Here is a 20,949-nt window from a genome sequence, read left to right on the forward strand (position 1 = left end):
TAGATATATGAGTATATGCATTTGTCTGTAGTGAATGGATTACACACCTTTTATCTGCTGGCTCGGAGACTGCCCTCTCTCTCGATTGTCTCCTGTCTGGAGTTTGTCTTTTGGTCTGTGGACTTCTGTCTGCAGCTGCAGTCTGTCTTTGGTCGGTAGACTGCCTCCTGTCGGCGGCTGCAGACTGTCTTCTTGTCTGTGGACTTCTGTCTGCAGCTGTTGACTGCCTCCTGTCAGAAGACTGTCTCCTCGCAGAAGACTGTCTCCTCTCTATAGAGCGCTTCTGTTCGATAGACTGCCTCCTCTCGAGAGATGCTCGTCTGGTGAGAGAGGTGCGTCTGTCTCCGGCTATGGCACCGGTGGACCTACTGGTGGGGAGGCCCTGGTAGTACTGGTCATCTACATCCAGCAGCTTCCCAGGACTGGAGCACAGACAGGAGAAGGCAGTTATGGTCAGTCACTTACTATTTGACAGTGGACATTTCATATGCCATACATTGTTCCAAACTTCAGTTTGGAATGATAATTTGGCTCTCCGAATATGGCAAACCGATCAATTCAAATCAAATCAAACTTTATTTGCCACATGCACCAAATACAGCAAGTCTAGACTTTACTGTGAAATGCTTACTTACAAGCGCTTAACCAACAGTGCAGTTCAGGAAGAAGAAATGATTTAACAATTAGGCTAAAATAAAAATAATAATAAAAAGTAACACAATAAAAACACTAACATTAAGTGCTTCTACACCTGCATTGCTTTCTGTTTGGGGTTTTAGGCTGGGTTTCTGTACAGAACTTTGTGACATCAGCTGATATAAGAAGGGCTTTATAAATACATTTGATTGATTGATTGATTGATTGATTGATTGATATACATGGGGCACCGGTACCGAGTCAGTGTGCAGGGATACAGGCTAGTTGAGGTAATCTGTACTTGTAGGTGGGGGTGAAGTGACTATGCATAGGTAACAAAAACAAACAAACAGCGAGTAGCAGCAGTGTACAAGGGGGAGGTTCATAGTAAATTGTCCGGTGGTGATTTTTATGAATTGTTCAGCAGACTAATGGCTTGCGGGTAGAAGCTGTTGTATTGCTGTATTGTGTCATGGCGAGGTAATATCAACGATACATTTGCTCGGCCATTGATCGGTATTGAGGAAGTTTCTCTAGCCAGCCACGCTGTTCACCCGGCTACAGTAGCCTTAACAGAGTATATTATTTCATAGCAGGATGAGCATCAATATGAACTCCCTTACTCCACTTCCTCATTACACCAGCCTTGTGATGAGCTAGCTGGAGCTGTGCATAATGTGAACCCAGGACCTTTAGTTCTACAGCCGAGGCGGAAGGGCCTTCCTAGTTCCTGATTAATCACTGCCTCCCCTCCTCTTCTATTGACAGACTCAAATGGAAATTTCCCCTCTGTGGGTTTTCAAATCCCCCCTCTTCTTTCATGCTTATTGGTTGAGTTATGTAATAGAAACAGTAATCTATGTCACAGGCAGAGGCAGGCAGACGAGCAAGCCTCAATGCCTACGGACTCTCAAACTAACAGGATTCTGCCGCTATTATATCGTTCAGTTAGACCGGCCACACAATGGGTGCTTTTCAATCAAAACCGCATAACGGGTTTCCGGGTTAAAACTAAAAAAGGTGTTCCTCCAGCACTGAAAGTTGAGTTTTAGTTGGGTTTGCATTTTCATTAACACAGGAAACACGTTTTATTGTTGAATCCGAATGCTTATTCTCACAGCGCAAGGGGAATCGTTTGTATCATTCTCTGGAGACTTGGCATATACTTGATTACCAGTATTAATTGAATAGGACCTGCGTCCTATTCAAACCCCCCAAATGGGGTTTATTGAACCTGAATGGGATATACTTTGCAGTGGTATAGGGCTTTTTTCTCTCTCTCTCACACACACGCACACGCACACGCACACACACACACACACACACACACACACACACACACACACACACACACACACACACACACACACACACACACACACACACACACACACACACACACACACACACACACACACACACACACACACACACACACACACACACACACACACACACACACACACACACACACACACACACACATTCTTCTGTTCATTGGTTCCTTCCCCTTCTCTGTGAATCTCTCTTCTTTCTTCTTTGCTTTTCTAGTATTCACACCCCTTGAATGTTTCCATATTTTGTTGTGTTACAGCCTGTCACTGGCCTGTACCACTTCACCACATAATGTGAAAAAACAAAATTATGTTTTTCAATGGCTGTGACAGGAGAAAACTACGGATGGATCAACAACGTTACAGTTACTGAGTTGAATGGCTGTGACAGGAGAAAACTACGGATGGATCAACAACGTTACAGTTACTGAGTTGAATGGCCGTGACAGGAGAAAACTACAGATGGATCAACAACGTTACAGTTACTGAGTTGAATGGCCGTGACAGGAGAAAACTACGGATGGATCAACAACGTTACAGTTACTGAGTTGAATGGCCGTGACAGGAGAAAACTACAGATGGATCAACAACGTTACAGTTACTGAGTTGAATGGCCGTGACAGGAGAAAACTACAGATGGATCAACAACGTTACAGTTACTGAGTTGAATGGCCGTGACAGGAGAAAACTACAGATGGATCAACAACGTTACAGTTACTGAGTTGAATGGCTGTGACAGGAGAAAACTACAGATGGATCAACAACGTTACAGTTGCTGAGTTGAATGGCTGTGACAGGTGAAAACTACAGATGGATCAACAATGTTACAGTTACTGAGTTGAATGGCAGTGACAGGAGAAAACTACAGATGGATCAACAACGTTACAGTTACTGAGTTGAATGGCCGTGACAGGAGAAAACTACAGATGGATCAACAACGTTACAGTTACTGAGTTGAATGGCCGTGACAGGAGAAAACTACGGATGGATCAACAACGTTACAGTTACTGAGTTGAATGGCTGTGACAGGAGAAAACTACAGATGGATCAACAACGTTACAGTTACTGAGTTGAATGGCCGTGACAGGAGAAAACTACAGATGGATCAACAACGTTACAGTTACTGAGTTGAATGGCCGTGACAGGAGAAAACTACAGATGGATCAACAACGTTACAGTTACTGAGTTGAATGGCCGTGACAGGAGAAAACTACAGATGGATCAACAACGTTACAGTTACTGAGTTGAATGGCTGTGACAGGAGAAAACTACAGATGGATCAACAACGTTACAGTTGCTGAGTTGAATGGCTGTGACAGGTGAAAACTACAGATGGATCAACAACGTTACAGTTACTGAGTTGAATGGCAGTGACAGGAGAAAACTACAGATGGATCAACAACGTTACAGTTACTGAGTTGAATGGCCGTGACAGGAGAAAACTACAGATGGATCAACAACGTTACAGTTACTGAGTTGAATGGCCGTGACAGGAGAAAACTACGGATGGATCAACAACGTTACAGTTACTGAGTTGAATGGCTGTGACAGGAGAAAACTACAGATGGATCAACAACGTTACAGTTACTGAGTTGAATGGCTGTGACAGGAGAAAACTACAGATGGATCAACAACGTTACAGTTACTGAGTTGAATGGCAGTGACAGGAGAAAACTACAGATGGATCAACAACGTTACAGTTACTGAGTTGAATGGCAGTGACAGGAGAAAACTACGGATGGATCAACAACGTTACAGTTACTGAGTTGAATGGCTGTGACAGGAGAAAACTACAGATGGATCAACAACGTTACAGTTGCTGAGTTGAATGGCTGTGACAGGTGAAAACTACAGATGGATCAACAACGTTACAGTTACTGAGTTGAATGGCAGTGACAGGAGAAAACTACAGATGGATCAACAACGTTACAGTTACTGAGTTGAATGGCCGTGACAGGAGAAAACTACAGATGGATCAACAACGTTACAGTTACTGAGTTGAATGGCCGTGACAGGAGAAAACTACGGATGGATCAACAACGTTACAGTTACTGAGTTGAATGGCTGTGACAGGAGAAAACTACAGATGGATCAACAACGTTACAGTTACTGAGTTGAATGGCCGTGACAGGAGAAAACTACAGATGGATCAACAACGTTACAGTTACTGAGTTGAATGGCCGTGACAGGAGAAAACTACAGATGGATCAACAACGTTACAGTTACTGAGTTGAATGGCCGTGACAGGAGAAAACTACAGATGGATCAACAACGTTACAGTTACTGAGTTGAATGGCTGTGACAGGAGAAAACTACAGATGGATCAACAACGTTACAGTTGCTGAGTTGAATGGCTGTGACAGGTGAAAACTACAGATGGATCAACAACGTTACAGTTACTGAGTTGAATGGCAGTGACAGGAGAAAACTACAGATGGATCAACAACGTTACAGTTACTGAGTTGAATGGCCGTGACAGGAGAAAACTACAGATGGATCAACAACGTTACAGTTACTGAGTTGAATGGCCGTGACAGGAGAAAACTACGGATGGATCAACAACGTTACAGTTACTGAGTTGAATGGCTGTGACAGGAGAAAACTACAGATGGATCAACAACGTTACAGTTACTGAGTTGAATGGCTGTGACAGGAGAAAACTACAGATGGATCAACAATGTTACAGTTACTGAGTTGAATGGCAGTGACAGGAGAAAACTACAGATGGATCAACAACGTTACAGTTACTGAGTTGAATGGCAGTGACAGGAGAAAACTACGGATGGATCAACAACGTTACAGTTACTGAGTTGAATGGCCGTGACAGGAGAAAACTACAGATGGATCAACAACGTTACAGTTACTGAGTTGAATGGCCGTGACAGGAGAAAACTACAGATGGATCAACAACGTTACAGTTACTGAGTTGAATGGCTGTGACAGGAGAAAACTACAGATGGATCAACAACGTTACAGTTACTGAGTTGAATGGCCGTGACAGGAGAAAACTACGGATGGATCAACAACGTTACAGTTACTGAGTTGAATGGCAGTGACAGGAGAAAACTACAGATGGATCAACAACGTTACAGTTACTGAGTTGAATGGCCGTGACAGGAGAAAACTACAGATGGATCAACAACGTTACAGTTCCTGAGTTGAATGGCAGTGACAGGAGAAAACTACAGATGGATCAACAACGTTACAGTTACTGAGTTGAATGGCCGTGACAGGAGAAAACTACAGATGGATCAACAACGTTACAGTTACTGAGTTGAATGGCCGTGACAGGAGAAAACTACAGATGGATCAACAACGTTACAGTTCCTGAGTTGAATGGCCGTGACAGGAGAAAACTACGGATGGATCAACAACGTTACAGTTACTGAGTTGAATGGCCGTGACAGGAGAAAACTACAGATGGATCAACAACGTTACAGTTACTGAGTTGAATGGCCGTGACAGGAGAAAACTACAGATGGATCAACAACGTTACAGTTACTGAGTTGAATGGCTGTGACAGGAGAAAACTACAGATGGATCAACAACGTTACAGTTACTGAGTTGAATGGCCGTGACAGGAGAAAACTACAGATGGATCAACAACGTTACAGTTACTGAGTTGAATGGCCGTGACAGGAGAAAACTACGGATGGATCAACAACGTTACAGTTACTGAGTTGAATGGCTGTGACAGGAGAAAACTACAGATGGATCAACAACGTTACAGTTACTGAGTTGAATGGCTGTGACAGGAGAAAACTACAGATGGATCAACAACGTTACAGTTACTGAGTTGAATGGCCGTGACAGGAGAAAACTACAGATGGATCAACAACGTTACAGTTACTGAGTTGAATGGCCGTGACAGGAGAAAACTACAGATGGATCAACAACGTTACAGTTACTGAGTTGAATGGCCGTGACAGGAGAAAACTACAGATGGATCAACAACGTTACAGTTACTGAGTTGAATGGCAGTGACAGGAGAAAACTACAGATGGAACAACAACGTTACAGTTACTGAGTTGAATGGCCGTGACAGGAGAAAACTACGGATGGATCAACAACGTTACAGTTACTGAGTTGAATGGCCGTGACAGGAGAAAACTACGGATGGATCAACAACGTTACAGTTACTGAGTTGAATGTCCGTGACAGGAGAAAACTACGGATGGATCAACAACGTTACAGTTACTGAGTTGAATGGCTGTGACAGGAGAAAACTACAGATGGATCAACAACGTTACAGTTACTGAGTTGAATGGCTGTGACAGGAGAAAACTACAGATGGATCAACAACGTTACAGTTACTGAGTTGAATGGCCGTGACAGGAGAAAACTACAGATGGATCAACAACGTTACAGTTACTGAGTTGAATGGCCTGAGTTGAATGACAGGAGAAAACTACAGATGGATCAACAACGTTACAGTTACTGAGTTGAATGGCCGTGACAGGAGAAAACTACGGATGGATCAACAACGTTACAGTTACTGAGTTGAATGGCTGTGACAGGAGAAAACTACAGATGGATCAACAACGTTACAGTTACTGAGTTGAATGGCTGTGACAGGAGAAAACTACGGATGGATCAACAACGTTACAGTTACTGAGTTGAATGGCAGTGACAGGAGAAAACTACGGATGGATCAACAACGTTACAGTTACTGAGTTGAATGGCAGTGACAGGAGAAAACTACAGATGGATCAACAACGTTACAGTTACTGAGTTGAATGGCCGTGACAGGAGAAAACTACAGATGGATCAACAACGTTACAGTTACTGAGTTGAATGGCCGTGACAGGAGAAAACTACGGATGGATAAACAACGTTACAGTTAGTGAGTTGAATGGCCGTGACAGGAGAAAACTACGGATGGATCAACAACGTTACAGTTACTGAGTTGAATGGCTGTGACAGGAGAAAACTACAGATGGATCAACAACGTTACAGTTACTGAGTTGAATCGCTGTGACAGGAGAAAACTACAGATGGATCAACAACGTTACAGTTACTGAGTTGAATGGCCGTGACAGGAGAAAACTACGGATGGATCAACAACGTTACAGTTACTGAGTTGAATGGCCGTGACAGGAGAAAACTACAGATGGATCAACAACGTTACAGTTACTGAGTTGAATGGCCGTGACAGGAGAAAACTACAGATGGATCAACAACGTTACAGTTCCTGAGTTGAATGGCCGTGACAGGAGAAAACTACGGATGGATCAACAACGTTACAGTTACTGAGTTGAATGGCTGTGACAGGAGAAAACTACAGATGGATCAACAACGTTACAGTTACTGAGTTGAATGGCTGTGACAGGAGAAAACTACAGATGGATCAACAACGTTACAGTTACTGAGTTGAATGGCCGTGACAGGAGAAAACTACGGATGGATCAACAACGTTACAGTTACTGAGTTGAATGGCCGTAACAGGAGAAAACTACAGATGGATCAACAACGTTACAGTTACTGAGTTGAATGGCCGTGACAGGAGAAAACTACAGATGGATCAACAACGTTACAGTTCCTGAGTTGAATGGCCGTGACAGGAGAAAACTACGGATGGATCAACAACGTTACAGTTACTGAGTTGAATGGCCGTGACAGGAGAAAACTACAGATGGATCAACAACGTTACAGTTACTGAGTTGAATGGCTGTGACAGGAGAAAACTACAGATGGATCAACAACGTTACAGTTACTGAGTTGAATGGCTGTGACAGGAGAAAACTACAGATGGATCAACAACGTTACATTTACTGAGTTGAATGGCCGTGACAGGAGAAAACTACAGATGGATCAACAACGTTACAGTTACTGAGTTGAATGGCCGTGACAGGAGAAAACTACGGATGGATCAACAACGTTACAGTTACTGAGTTGAATGGCTGTGACAGGAGAAAACTACAGATGGATCAACAACGTTACAGTTACTGAGTTGAATGGCTGTGACAGGAGAAAACTACAGATGGATCAACAACGTTACAGTTACTGAGTTGAATGGCAGTGACAGGAGAAAACTACAGATGGATCAACAACGTTACAGTTACTGAGTTGAATGGCAGTGACAGGAGAAAACTACGGATGGATCAACAACGTTACAGTTACTGAGTTGAATGGCCGTGACAGGAGAAAACTACAGATGGATCAACAACGTTACAGTTACTGAGTTGAATGGCCGTGACAGGAGAAAACTACAGATGGATCAACAACGTTACAGTTACTGAGTTGAATGGCTGTGACAGGAGAAAACTACAGATGGATCAACAACGTTACAGTTACTGAGTTGAATGGCCGTGACAGGAGAAAACTACGGATGGATCAACAACGTTACAGTTACTGAGTTGAATGGCAGTGACAGGAGAAAACTACAGATGGAGAAACAACGTTACAGTTACTGAGTTGAATGGCCGTGACAGGAGAAAACTACGGATGGATCAACAACGTTACAGTTACTGAGTTGAATGGCCGTGACAGGAGAAAACTACAGATGGATCAACAACGTTACAGTTACTGAGTTGAATGGCCGTGACAGGAGAAAACTACAGATGGATCAACAACGTTACAGTTACTGAGTTGAATGTCCGTGACAGGAGAAAACTACGGATGGATCAACAACGTTACAGTTACTGAGTTGAATGGCTGTGACAGGAGAAAACTACAGATGGATCAACAACGTTACAGTTACTGAGTTGAATGGCTGTGACAGGAGAAAACTACAGATGGATCAACAACGTTACAGTTACTGAGTTGAATGGCATTGACAGGAGAAAACTACGGATGGATCAACAACGTTACAGTTACTGAGTTGAATGGCAGTGACAGGAGAAAACTACAGATGGATCAACAACGTTACAGTTACTGAGTTGAATGGCCGTGACAGGAGAAAACTACGGATGGATCAACAACATTACAGTTACTTAGTTGAATGGCTGTGACAGGAGAAAACTACAGATGGATCAACAACGTTACAGTTACTGAGTTGAATGGCTGTGACAGGAGAAAACTACAGATGGATCAACAACGTTACAGTTACTGAGTTGAATGTCCGTGACAGGAGAAAACTACGGATGGATCAACAACGTTACAGTTACTGAGTTGAATGGCCGTGACAGGAGAAAACTACGGATGGATCAACAACGTTACAGTTACTGAGTTGAATGGCCGTGACAGGAGAAAACTACGGATGGATCAACAACGTTACAGTTACTGAGTTGAATGGCCGTGACAGGAGAAAACTACAGATGGATCAACAACGTTACAGTTACTGAGTTGAATGGCCGTGACAGGAGAAAACTACGGATGGATCAACAACGTTACAGTTACTGAGTTGAATGGCCGTGACAGGAGAAAACTACGGATGGATCAACAACGTTACAGTTACTGAGTTGAATGGCCGTGACAGGAGAAAACTACAGATGGATCAACAACGTTACAGTTACTGAGTTGAATGGCTGTGACGAGAAAACTACAGATGGATCAACAACGTTACAGTTACTGAGTTGAATGGCCGTGACAGGAGAAAACTACAGATGGATCAACAACGTTACAGTTACTGAGTTGAATGGCCGTGACAGGAGAAAACTACAGATGGATCAACAACGTTACAGTTACTGAGTTGAATGGCCGTGACAGGAGAAAACTACAGATGGATCAACAACGTTACAGTTACTGAGTTGAATGGCCGTGACAGGAGAAAACTACAGATGGATCAACAACGTTACAGTTACTGAGTTGAATGGCCGTGACAGGAGAAAACTACAGATGGATCAACAACGTTACAGTTACTGAGTTGAATGGCCGTGACAGGAGAAAACTACAGATGGATCAACAACGTTACAGTTACTGAGTTGAATGGCCGTGACAGGAGAAAACTACAGATGGATCAACAACGTTACAGTTACTGAGTTGAATGGCAGTGACAGGAGAAAACTACAGATGGATAAACAACGTTACAGTTACTGAGTTGAATGGCTGTGACAGGAGAAAACTACGGATGGATCAACAACGTTACAGTTACTGAGTTGAATGGCAGTGACAGGAGAAAACTACAGATGGATCAACAACGTTACAGTTACTGAGTTGAATGGCCGTGACAGGAGAAAACTACAGATGGATCAACAACGTTACAGTTACTGAGTTGAATGGCCGTGATAGGAGAAAACTACAGATGGATCAACAAAGTTACAGTTACTGAGTTGAATGGCTGTGACAGGAGAAAACTACAGATGGATCAACAACGTTACAGTTACTGAGTTGAATGGCCGTGACAGGAGAAAACTACGGATGGATCAAGAACGTTACAGTTACTGAGTTGAATGGCAGTGACAGGAGAAAACTACAGATGGAACAACAACGTTACAGTTACTGAGTTGAATGGCCGTGACAGGAGAAAACTACGGATGGATCAACAACGTTACAGTTACTGAGTTGAATGGCCGTGACAGGAGAAAACTACAGATGGATCAACAACGTTACAGTTACTGAGTTGAATGGCTGTGACAGGAGAAAACTACAGATGGATCAACAACGTTACAGTTACTGAGTTGAATGTCCGTGACAGGAGAAAACTACGGATGGATCAACAACGTTACAGTTACTGAGTTGAATGGCTGTGACAGGAGAAAACTACAGATGGATCAACAACGTTACAGTTACTGAGTTGAATGGCTGTGACAGGAGAAAACTACAGATGGATCAACAACGTTACAGTTACTGAGTTGAATGGCCGTGACAGGAGAAAACTATGGATGGATCAACAACGTTACAGTTACTGAGTTGAATGGCCGTGACAGGAGAAAACTACAGATGGATCAACAACGTTACAGTTACTGAGTTGAATGGCTGTGACAGGAGAAAACTACAGATGGATCAACAACGTTACAGTTACTGAGTTGAATGGCCGTGACAGGAGAAAACTACGGATGGATCAACAACGTTACAGTTACTGAGTTGAATGGCTGTGACAGGAGAAAACTACAGATGGATCAACAACGTTACAGTTACTGAGTTGAATGGCTGTGACAGGAGAAAACTACAGATGGATCAACAACGTTACAGTTACTGAGTTGAATGGCAGTGACAGGAGAAAACTACGGATGGATCAACAACGTTACAGTTACTGAGTTGAATGGCAGTGACAGGAGAAAACTACAGATGGATCAACAACGTTACAGTTACTGAGTTGAATGGCCGTGACAGGAGAAAACTACAGATGGATCAACAACGTTACAGTTACTGAGTTGAATGGCCGTGACAGGAGAAAACTACAGATGGATCAACAACGTTACAGTTACTGAGTTGAATGGCCGTGATAGGAGAAAACTACAGATGGATCAACAAAGTTACAGTTACTGAGTTGAATGGCTGTGACAGGAGAAAACTACAGATGGATCAACAACGTTACAGTTACTGAGTTGAATGGCCGTGACAGGAGAAAACTACGGATGGATCAAGAACGTTACAGTTACTGAGTTGAATGGCAGTGACAGGAGAAAACTACAGATGGAACAACAACGTTACAGTTACTGAGTTGAATGGCCGTGACAGGAGAAAACTACGGATGGATCAACAACGTTACAGTTACTGAGTTGAATGGCCGTGACAGGAGAAAACTACAGATGGATCAACAACGTTACAGTTACTGAGTTGAATGGCTGTGACAGGAGAAAACTACAGATGGATCAACAACGTTACAGTTACTGAGTTGAATGTCCGTGACAGGAGAAAACTACGGATGGATCAACAACGTTACAGTTACTGAGTTGAATGGCTGTGACAGGAGAAAACTACAGATGGATCAACAACGTTACAGTTACTGAGTTGAATGGCTGTGACAGGAGAAAACTACAGATGGATCAACAACGTTACAGTTACTGAGTTGAATGGCCGTGACAGGAGAAAACTATGGATGGATCAACAACGTTACAGTTACTGAGTTGAATGGCCGTGACAGGAGAAAACTACAGATGGATCAACAACGTTACAGTTACTGAGTTGAATGGCTGTGACAGGAGAAAACTACAGATGGATCAACAACGTTACAGTTACTGAGTTGAATGGCCGTGACAGGAGAAAACTACGGATGGATCAACAACGTTACAGTTACTGAGTTGAATGGCTGTGACAGGAGAAAACTACAGATGGATCAACAACGTTACAGTTACTGAGTTGAATGGCAGTGACAGGAGAAAACTACAGATGGATCAACAACGTTACAGTTACTGAGTTGAATGGCTGTGACAGGAGAAAACTATGGATGGATCAACAACGTTACAGTTACTGAGTTGAATGGCTGTGACAGGAGAAAACTACAGATGGATCAACAACGTTACAGTTACTGAGTTGAATGGCCGTGACAGGAGAAAACTACAGATGGATCAACAACGTTACAGTTACTGAGTTGAAAAGAAGGAATCCTGTACAGAATAAAAAAGATTCCATAAAGTAATACTGAAGAGGCAAAACCTGGTTCAGTCTGCTTTCCAACAGATAGAATGATGAATTCACCTTTCAGTAGGAAAATAATCTAACAAACACAAGGCCAAATCTACACTGGAGTTGCTTACCAAGAAACCTTTCAGCAGGACAATAACCTAAAACACAAGGCCAAATCTACACTAGAGTTGCTTACCAAGAAACCTTTCAGCAGGACAATAACCTAAAACACAAGGCCAAATCTACACTAGAGTTGCTTACCAAGAAACCTTTCAGCAGGACAATAACCTAAAACACAAGGCCAAATCTACACTGGAGTTGCTTACCAAGAAACCTTTCAGCAGGACAATAACCTAAAACACAAGGCCAAATCTACACTGGAGTTGCTTACCAAGAAACCTTTCAGCAGGACAATAACCTAAAACACAAGGCCAAATCTACACTGGAGTTGCTTACCAAGAAACCTTTCAGCAGGACAATAACCTAAAACACAAGGCCAAATCTACACTGGAGTTGCTTACCAAGAAACCTTTCAGCAGGACAATAACCTAAAACACAAGGCCAAATCTACACTAGAGTTGCTTACCAAGAAGACGGTGAACGTTCCTGAGTGGCCATGTGGCCGTGTTACAGTTTTCTACTCCAGTCAAGTTGCAGAAATATCGAAAGGATGATCAATGGAAAACACGATGCACCTGAGTCTCATAGCAAAGGGTCTGAACACTTATGTAAATACGTTTTTATTATACATTTGTAAACATTTAAAAAAAATGTTTTTTGCTTTGTCATTATGGGATATTGTGTGTAGATTGACAATGGTTTAAAAAAAAAACATTTTAGAATAAGGCTGTAACGTAAGAAAATGTGGAAAAGGTCAAGGGGTCTGAATACTTTCAGAATGCACTGTACTTTAAAATCTATGGCAAGACCTGAAAATGGTTGAGTAGCAATGATCAACAACCAATTTTATGGAGCTTGGATGAATTTTGAAAAGAATATTGGGTAAATGTTGCACAATCCAGGTGTGGAAAGTTCTTAGAGACTTACCCAGAAAGACACAGCTGTAATCAAAGCCAAATGGGCTTCTACAAAGTATTGACTCAGGGTGTGAATACTTATGTAAATCAGATATTTCTGTATTACATTTTCAACACATTAGCTAAAATTCCTATGAACATATTTTCACTTTGTCATTATGGGGTATTGTGTGTAGATGGATGAGAAACATTTGTATTTATTCAATTTTGAATTCAGGCCGTAACACAACGAAATGTGGAATAAGTCAAGGGGTATGAATACTTTCTGAAGGCACTGTATCCATCTGTCTTCCTTCATTTTTTCACTGTGCTGTTTCACCACTGCTTTTCTTCACTGACACAATCCACCTCTCTCTATCACTCTCTCCCCTCCTATTTCACTCCCTCTCCCCACCCCTGTCCCTCTCCCTCTCCCCCTCTCTCTCAGCTGTCAGCGACAGTTGGAGATGCTATCTTTCCTCCTGACCTTCTCATTCTTAATGATGCATGTAAACTGCTCCTGTCCATAGCTGGCTTTATTTATCTGCTAACAAATTATTACCCTTGATGTGTACAGTCTCGTCGTCTCACAGCCCAGTGTGTGTGTGTGTGTGTGTGTGTGTGTGTGTGTGTGTGTGTGTGTGTGTGTGTGTGTGTGTGTGTGTGTGTGTGTGTGTGTGTGTGTGTGTGTGTGTGTGTGTGTGTGTGTGTGTGTGTGTGTGTGTCCAGATTATTTTGATAAAGTACCATACCCCTTCCTTGTTCATCCAGACCTATCTGTCTGTCTGCCAGCCTAGGGGAACCTCTATCATCACCTTTCTGGGAGCTACACGCACCTCGTGGCCCACACACACAGACACACTGGGACACACACAGACACACTGGGACACACACAGATTCACATTAAACAAAAAAACAGACAGGAAGCAAGGGAGGCTCACATGGTCTGTCTATCATGTATTGCAACATATTAGGTTTATTGTAGATCGTAAATATTTGATCAGTGCATCTTTCATAAAATACACAACAAACACACAGTAAAAATACTGATGTTACTATGAGTGCATTATATTGGACTTTGTCCACATGGCACTTGTCATATAGTTAGATTTCATTAAGTAAAACCATTGTATAAGGAGGATGAAGGATAAGGCCAATTAAATCCATTGTAAATGTGTAAGGCTACGGGCCGTTAAGTTTGGACCCACACCCTGGCCTTACAGTTGGCACTGTCCCATATTCATTACTCACAAGCAGTGCCAAGTTTCAGATCTAACCTCTTAAAGGCCTGCCAGTAGCTACAAGGGGCTAGTTAAAACAGGGTGAATGATGGGCCATTGACTTACCCTTGTTTCCTTGGCCTGCGCTTGTCATCCTGGACAGACCTCTGAATGTGAAAGATACAGGAAGTCGTGTTACATGGAAATAAACTAGGATTCAAATCTGTGAATATGTTTAGCTCTATAGCCTACTTACAAGATGTATTGCCTCCAATATAGCCTTTGAGACTATGTAAAAACGTAGAACTTAAAGCTGGCAGGCGAGTCCAGTAATCAATCGATCTGTTGGTTGACTAACAATTAAGATCAGCTAGCTTGAGATCAGCTGAAGCTGAAGGGATGAGGTTGTAACAAACCTGCAGGGACTCTCCAGCCCCTACTTTGTGCCTTTCTAGTGCATACTGAAATTATTAGACAGAAATATTTCAACAATATAACACATAATGGAGTGCATCAGGGCTTAACTTCTTTGGGACAGGGGGCTGTATCGAGTAGCTTGGATAAAAAGGTGCCCAGAGTAAACTGCCTGCTACTCAGTCCTAAAAGAATATGCATATAGTTAGTAGATTTGGATAGAAAACACTCTGAAGTTTCTAAAAAATGTTTGAATGATGTCTGTGAGTATAACAGAGCTCATATGGCAGGCAAAAACTGAGAAAAAATCCAACCAGGAAGTGGGAAATCTGAGGTTTGTAGTTTTTCAACTCTTTGCCTATCCATGATACAGTGTCTATGGGGTCATATTGCACTTCCTAAGGCTTCCACTAGATGTCAACAGTCTTTAGAACATTGTTTGATGCTTCTACTGGGAAGGAGGGGGGAATGGGAGCTGAATGAGTCAGAGGTCTGCCAGAGTGCCATGAGCTGACCACGCACATTCATGTGAGAGTTAGCTTGCGTTCCATTGCATTTCTGAAGACAAAGGAATTCTCCGGTTGGAAAATTATTGAAGATTTATGATAAAAACACCCTAAAGATTGATTCTATACATCGTTTGACATGTTTCTACGGACTGTAAACGGAACTTTTTTACTTTTCGTCTGCTCGCGCCTCATGAATTTGGATTACTGGGCTAAACGCGAACAAAAATGAGGTATTTGGACATAAATGATGGACTTTATCGAACAATTCAAACATTTATAGTGGAACTGGGATTTCTGGGGGTGCATTCTGATGAAGATCATCAAAGGTAAGTGAATATTTATAATGCTATTTCTGACTTTGCTGACTCCACAAAATGGAGGATATCTGTATGGCTTGCTTTGTTGTCTTAGCGCTGTACTCAGATTATTGCATGTTGTGCTTTTTCGGTAAAGATTTTTTAAATCTGACACAGCAGTTGCATTAGGGAGAAGTGGATCTACAATTCCATGCATAACACTTGTATCTTTTAGCAATGTTTATTATGAGTATTTCTGTAAATTGGTGTGGCTCTCTGCAAAATCACTGGATGTTTTGGAACTACTGAACGTAACGAGCCAATGTAAACTGAGATTTTTGGATATAAATATGAACTTTATCGAACAAAACATACATGTATTGTGTAACATGAACTCCTATGAGTGTCATCTGATGAAGATCAACAAAGGTTAGTGATTCATTTTCTCTATTTCTGCTTTTTGTGACTCCACTCTTTGGCTGGAAAAATGGCTGTGTTTTTCTGTGACTAGGTACTGACCTAACATAATCGTATGGATGGAGTCAGACTCACATGGATGAGGTTGTAGTACGTAGAGTCCTCAGGGGTGTTGAGCGTCTTTGGCTGCTGGGTTCTGCGAGGCGTCCGACACACTTTCAGATCGACTGAAACATCACAACAACAAAAAGACCCAGATCAGCAATAATACTTTGATTTCCAAGTAGCTAGAGAAAGTAGACATAGGTGTATTGTTATCCAGGTTATTAATTTTTATCTAGAGTATTTTTAATTATTGTGACTTGACAAATCCCTGGTTCATCATTTTTAAAAGATTGCTATGTAATAAACAGAGACATTTTGTGTCCTTGTGGTTTTTTTTTTTAAACAGGAACTGAGTGAAAACAGTTTTTTCATGTTATGCTTGAGAAAATGGCTTCCAAAAGACTAGCATGAGGAGGCGATTGACCCCCTGAGGGCAGAGAGAACACACAATGACTCCCTGCTGGTTAACTATACTCCACTTCACACTATTCTGCACTATTCTGCACGCTCTAATATTTCCATCACTGCCTTTAAACATAGCTTCCGAGAGGACAAACATTGCTACAATTGTAGCAATACCCGAAGAGAATATTACCTGGAAATAATTTTGAAATGGGAGGGCGTTTTAATAATGGTTGCTTCAGGAGATTCTATTCTACCAAAGACTTAAAGATTTTGTAACTTTTATTGTTGAAAATCATTATTCTAAATATAAATATGGTAAAGTACACACATTAAAGGGTAAAAAAAATGTTTTACACAACTGCAAACTTCAAGGAGAAGGACATTCAAGGAGTTAGTTTGATGGTAATTTGTGATGTCATCACCAACCTCACTACTGATGAACAATAGAGGAACAATGGAGAAGAAAAGAGGAAAGGTCCACCTGCCCACTTGTTTCATGTCATGAGACACCTGGACTACCTATTGAGATGGATATTTTGTTAAGCAAATCAGGTGATAAATGAGCTGAAAAGGAGACTGGAGTAGGACTTTAAGTTTGGAGAATTTTAGGTATTTTACAAACTTAAATGTCCCCAAAAATCGTAAAGCCTACATTATTCAGTTAAACTAACCTCATGGGCTTAGGGTTTGGATGCTATGTAGCCTACTTGAGGCTGATATTTGGCCTACAGAGCTGTATGTAAAATTGACTTAGGCCGTTATGTTAGACCCTGTTTTTCTAAAGACTTACTTAAGAGGCTTTATGACTGGGCGTATGATCACTGGAGAGGCTATTGGGGGTGAACACATGGTTTCCAGGTGCCATTCCATACACTCTGTTCCATAAATGATTATGAGCTGTGCTCCCCTCAGCAGCCTCTACTGTGTTCCATATTATGATGACCTATAGGTCTCAGTAATGTATTGAATAACATGTGTATGGGTGCATATGGATGCAGTATGTAAGGTAAAGGCTGTATTTCATGCATGGGTTGGCATAGTTTGTCATATTATTGAACCTGTCTATTTAAAGGTCGTCAGTGATTCTGTATTGCTCAAAGGAGAAAAGCTCATTTGAAATCCCCATATTAATGGTTGTTGTAATTGCCACAGCGGTGCCTTATGAAACGTGATTAGCATTTAATGACCTTTTCCATGAAGTGAAATATGATTGGCATTCTAAGAAATGTCCCCAACTTTCTTTCTGCATATAAAAATTAGTATTTTAATTGAAATGTAGCGAGGTATGAGGACAGCTTATTATTGGATCAAATCGAAGACATTTTGGAGGATATAATGTCTCTGGAAATGAATTCTGCTCCTCAGGCAATGTGTTGCTGTTAAGAACACCTTGTAAAGGGCACACATAGCAGGCATCTCAAGGGATTGCAGTTTGGATTGTATTGTTGTGGTGAGTTGTTATTCTTCTAATATAGCGTATATCTCACATTCAGAAAATGCAGATCTGATACCAGGTTACCAATTGTGTTGAGCTGCCGCTTTATACTGAGACACAGCACTGCAAGCAGCCACACATAGTCCCCATATTCTAGGCTCTCACAATCCAATATGAGAAAGTCACCCATGACACCAATAAAACGAATCACGGATGACACAATAATTATATTTCTTCCCGACACCTGGTAAACTTATGATGATAATAACATTTCAGCTGCCAGACGGATTTGACACACCAAGCACTGAGATGCTGAACTTTCACTCTGCCAGCTCCCTTTCTCATCCTTTCAAAGCAATTGCACATATCACCGGTGGGAATCAAATTCATTTTCTGATGACACATCACGTCGAGAACCGCTTTCCGGTTTTGGCACTTGACATCCCCAGATTTTTTAAAGATACAATCTAGCCTTAATGAGAGAGAAAACCGAGCTTTGTCCGCTGATAAAATCATCAGCTAGTGCGAAGCGAAGACATAACAAAAGCTGTGCCTTCTTTTCCCCATCTTGTTTCGCACCTGAGGCAGGGATGACTGAGCACAGGCTGAAAGTAGCACCTGAAATAGGAGAATGATTTCACAAAAAGGGGGAAATGACACAATACATAGAAAAAAGCGCGATAATATCTGTGCACTTCACACATTGAGAAAAGCTGCTTCGAAAAATGTAAATACTTGAAATGTGTTTGACATATTGTGTGGTCTTATAGGGCCAACCGGACACTCAAAGAAACACTGGTCATAAGTTCTCTTTACAAATGAAGAAGGAGTTGGTTATGGAAGTAAAGGCTATTTGCAAGTGCACTCTGTCTTATTTCAATGAGTGTCAGTGAACTCTGTTCAGCTCTCGGTCTGCGAGGGATAGTCTTGGAGCTGTTTGACCAAGCAGACGAGCCAGGAGCCCACTGGAATGATGGATAGACCAGAAAAGAAGGGTTTGCTTTTTCAGACAGGAAATGATACGCAACACTGCCAGAGTGACTCGGGATCACCATTAGTACTTCCAGTTGGTTTTTGTATAAAACCAGTCTACAATATTTAGATTTACTTATTCTCAAATGTATTGAATTTCATCCATGTCTGTACTCAACAGTACATTTGTTGTGTCTTTGCTATGTACAATGTCTTGTGGTTTTCACACAAGTCAGACTTACCTGATTGCTGATGGTTGGCAGCAAAGCCATTGACTGCCTGCCCTTTGACAAACATGCCGTTATTGGCTGGGTTTATCTGGTGGGCCAGGATGATCTCGTTCAGCTTCTGCTGGAGGCTCATGTAGTTCTGGGAAGACGTTGTGACCTGTTGTATAGACAATGGACAATTGATACATATAATCAAAAGGTTGGGGGTTCAGAACCCCAAGAAAAGCTGTTGGCAGACGTATCAAGTGGGTCATAGTGGGTTAGTACTAGATTACCTCTTTAGAAAAGACCTCCAGCTCCTCCGTATCTCTCTGGGCTGTGGCCTTGGTGGCCTTCAGGTTCTTCCTGTCCTTGTAGCCCCTGAACTGGCTCTGGATCTTCACCGCTGCCTGCTCCTCGTCATACCTATCCCCTCCCTGATACTCTGTCTCCTCTATGCGAACCAGCTCTACATCGGTGAGGTCCACAACCCTGTCCTCAACCTTCAATCCTTCCTCCTGTTCCTCAACCATGGGTTCCTCCTTGCTCCTTTTGACCCGTTCTCTCTCCTCCTTGAATTTCTTTCTATCCCGGTGTCCTCTGAAATTGCTCTGCAGAACGGTGGCAGCTTTTTCCTCGTCTGGCTCCGACTGGCTTGCGGTGGACGGCTCTGGTTGGGGTTCTAGCGTTGGCTCCTGTGGCTGAACTAGTTCTTGTTTGGGTTGTTCTTTGGCCTCTTTCACCTTCTTTTTCTTGGGGATTTTTCCTTCCTCCTGCAGGCGTTTGCGCTCCTTGTGGCCACGGAAGTTACTTTGGATGACCGTTGCTGCCTTGGCCTCATCTACTTCCCCCTTCTCTTCCACTCCTGCAGACACGGCTGCTGTCTCTGGAACCTTTGACATTCCTTCTGGTTTTGACATACCTTCTACCTTTGCGGTCTCGTCTTCAGTTGGGCTCATAACTCTCTGTTTCCTTGCTGGGATCTTGCCTTCTTCAACCAGCCTCTTCCTCTCTTTGTGGCCCCTGAAGTTGCTCTGGAGAACTGTAGCTGCCTTAGCTTCCTGTTCCGGGTTAACCTCCTCCCCTTCTGCTCGCTCTGCATTCTGTTGCTCGTCAATTTCTGTGTCTTCCTCGTCCACCAGCTCTTCACCCACTTCAGTGTGCTCATCGTCGTCGTCCTCTTCCGCCTTGGCCGTGTCTTCATCCTCTTCCTCCTCCTCCGCAACTTCGGTCAACCCATTCTCCTCTTCCTTTTCCACTGCAAACTCCTGCTCCTCCTCTTCATCCTCCTCGACAATAGCAGACTCCAACTCCACAGGTGAGGGTGACCTTAGTCTCAAATCATCTCCGGACAGTGTCTTGTGGCGCTCCCTGAGTTTCTTTCTCTCCTTATAGCCTCTGTAATTACTCTGGAGGACCACGGCGGATTTGGCCATCTCTTCCTCCTCCAGTTTAGCAGCTTCGATCCTCTCTTTCTCTACCCTGTCTTTCTCAATGGCCTCCCTAAAGAGAATGCAGTTGATTTTTCTCTG

General features: G+C 42.4%; 1 protein-coding gene across 3 annotated transcripts in view; it reads right to left on the reverse strand.

Moving 5' to 3' along the window:
- Nucleotides 1-20,949, reverse strand: part of myo3a (myosin IIIA) — an 87,929-nt gene that overhangs the window by 6,483 nt on the left and 60,497 nt on the right. For all 3 annotated transcript variants that reach the window (XM_052504986.1, XM_052504993.1, XM_035758127.2), the window contains 5 exons: nt 19,714-20,920; nt 19,451-19,595; nt 16,427-16,518; nt 14,782-14,822; nt 48-422 (listed from right to left, as the gene is read on the reverse strand). In XM_052504986.1, the coding sequence (XP_052360946.1) occupies nt 48-422; nt 14,782-14,822; nt 16,427-16,518; nt 19,451-19,595; nt 19,714-20,920 (1,860 nt within the window). The remainder of the gene's footprint in view (nt 1-47; nt 423-14,781; nt 14,823-16,426; nt 16,519-19,450; nt 19,596-19,713; nt 20,921-20,949) is intronic.

This window comes from Oncorhynchus keta, chromosome 4, assembly GCF_023373465.1.
Source record: "Oncorhynchus keta strain PuntledgeMale-10-30-2019 chromosome 4, Oket_V2, whole genome shotgun sequence".
In the NCBI taxonomy this organism is placed as follows: Eukaryota; Metazoa; Chordata; class Actinopteri; order Salmoniformes; family Salmonidae; genus Oncorhynchus; species Oncorhynchus keta.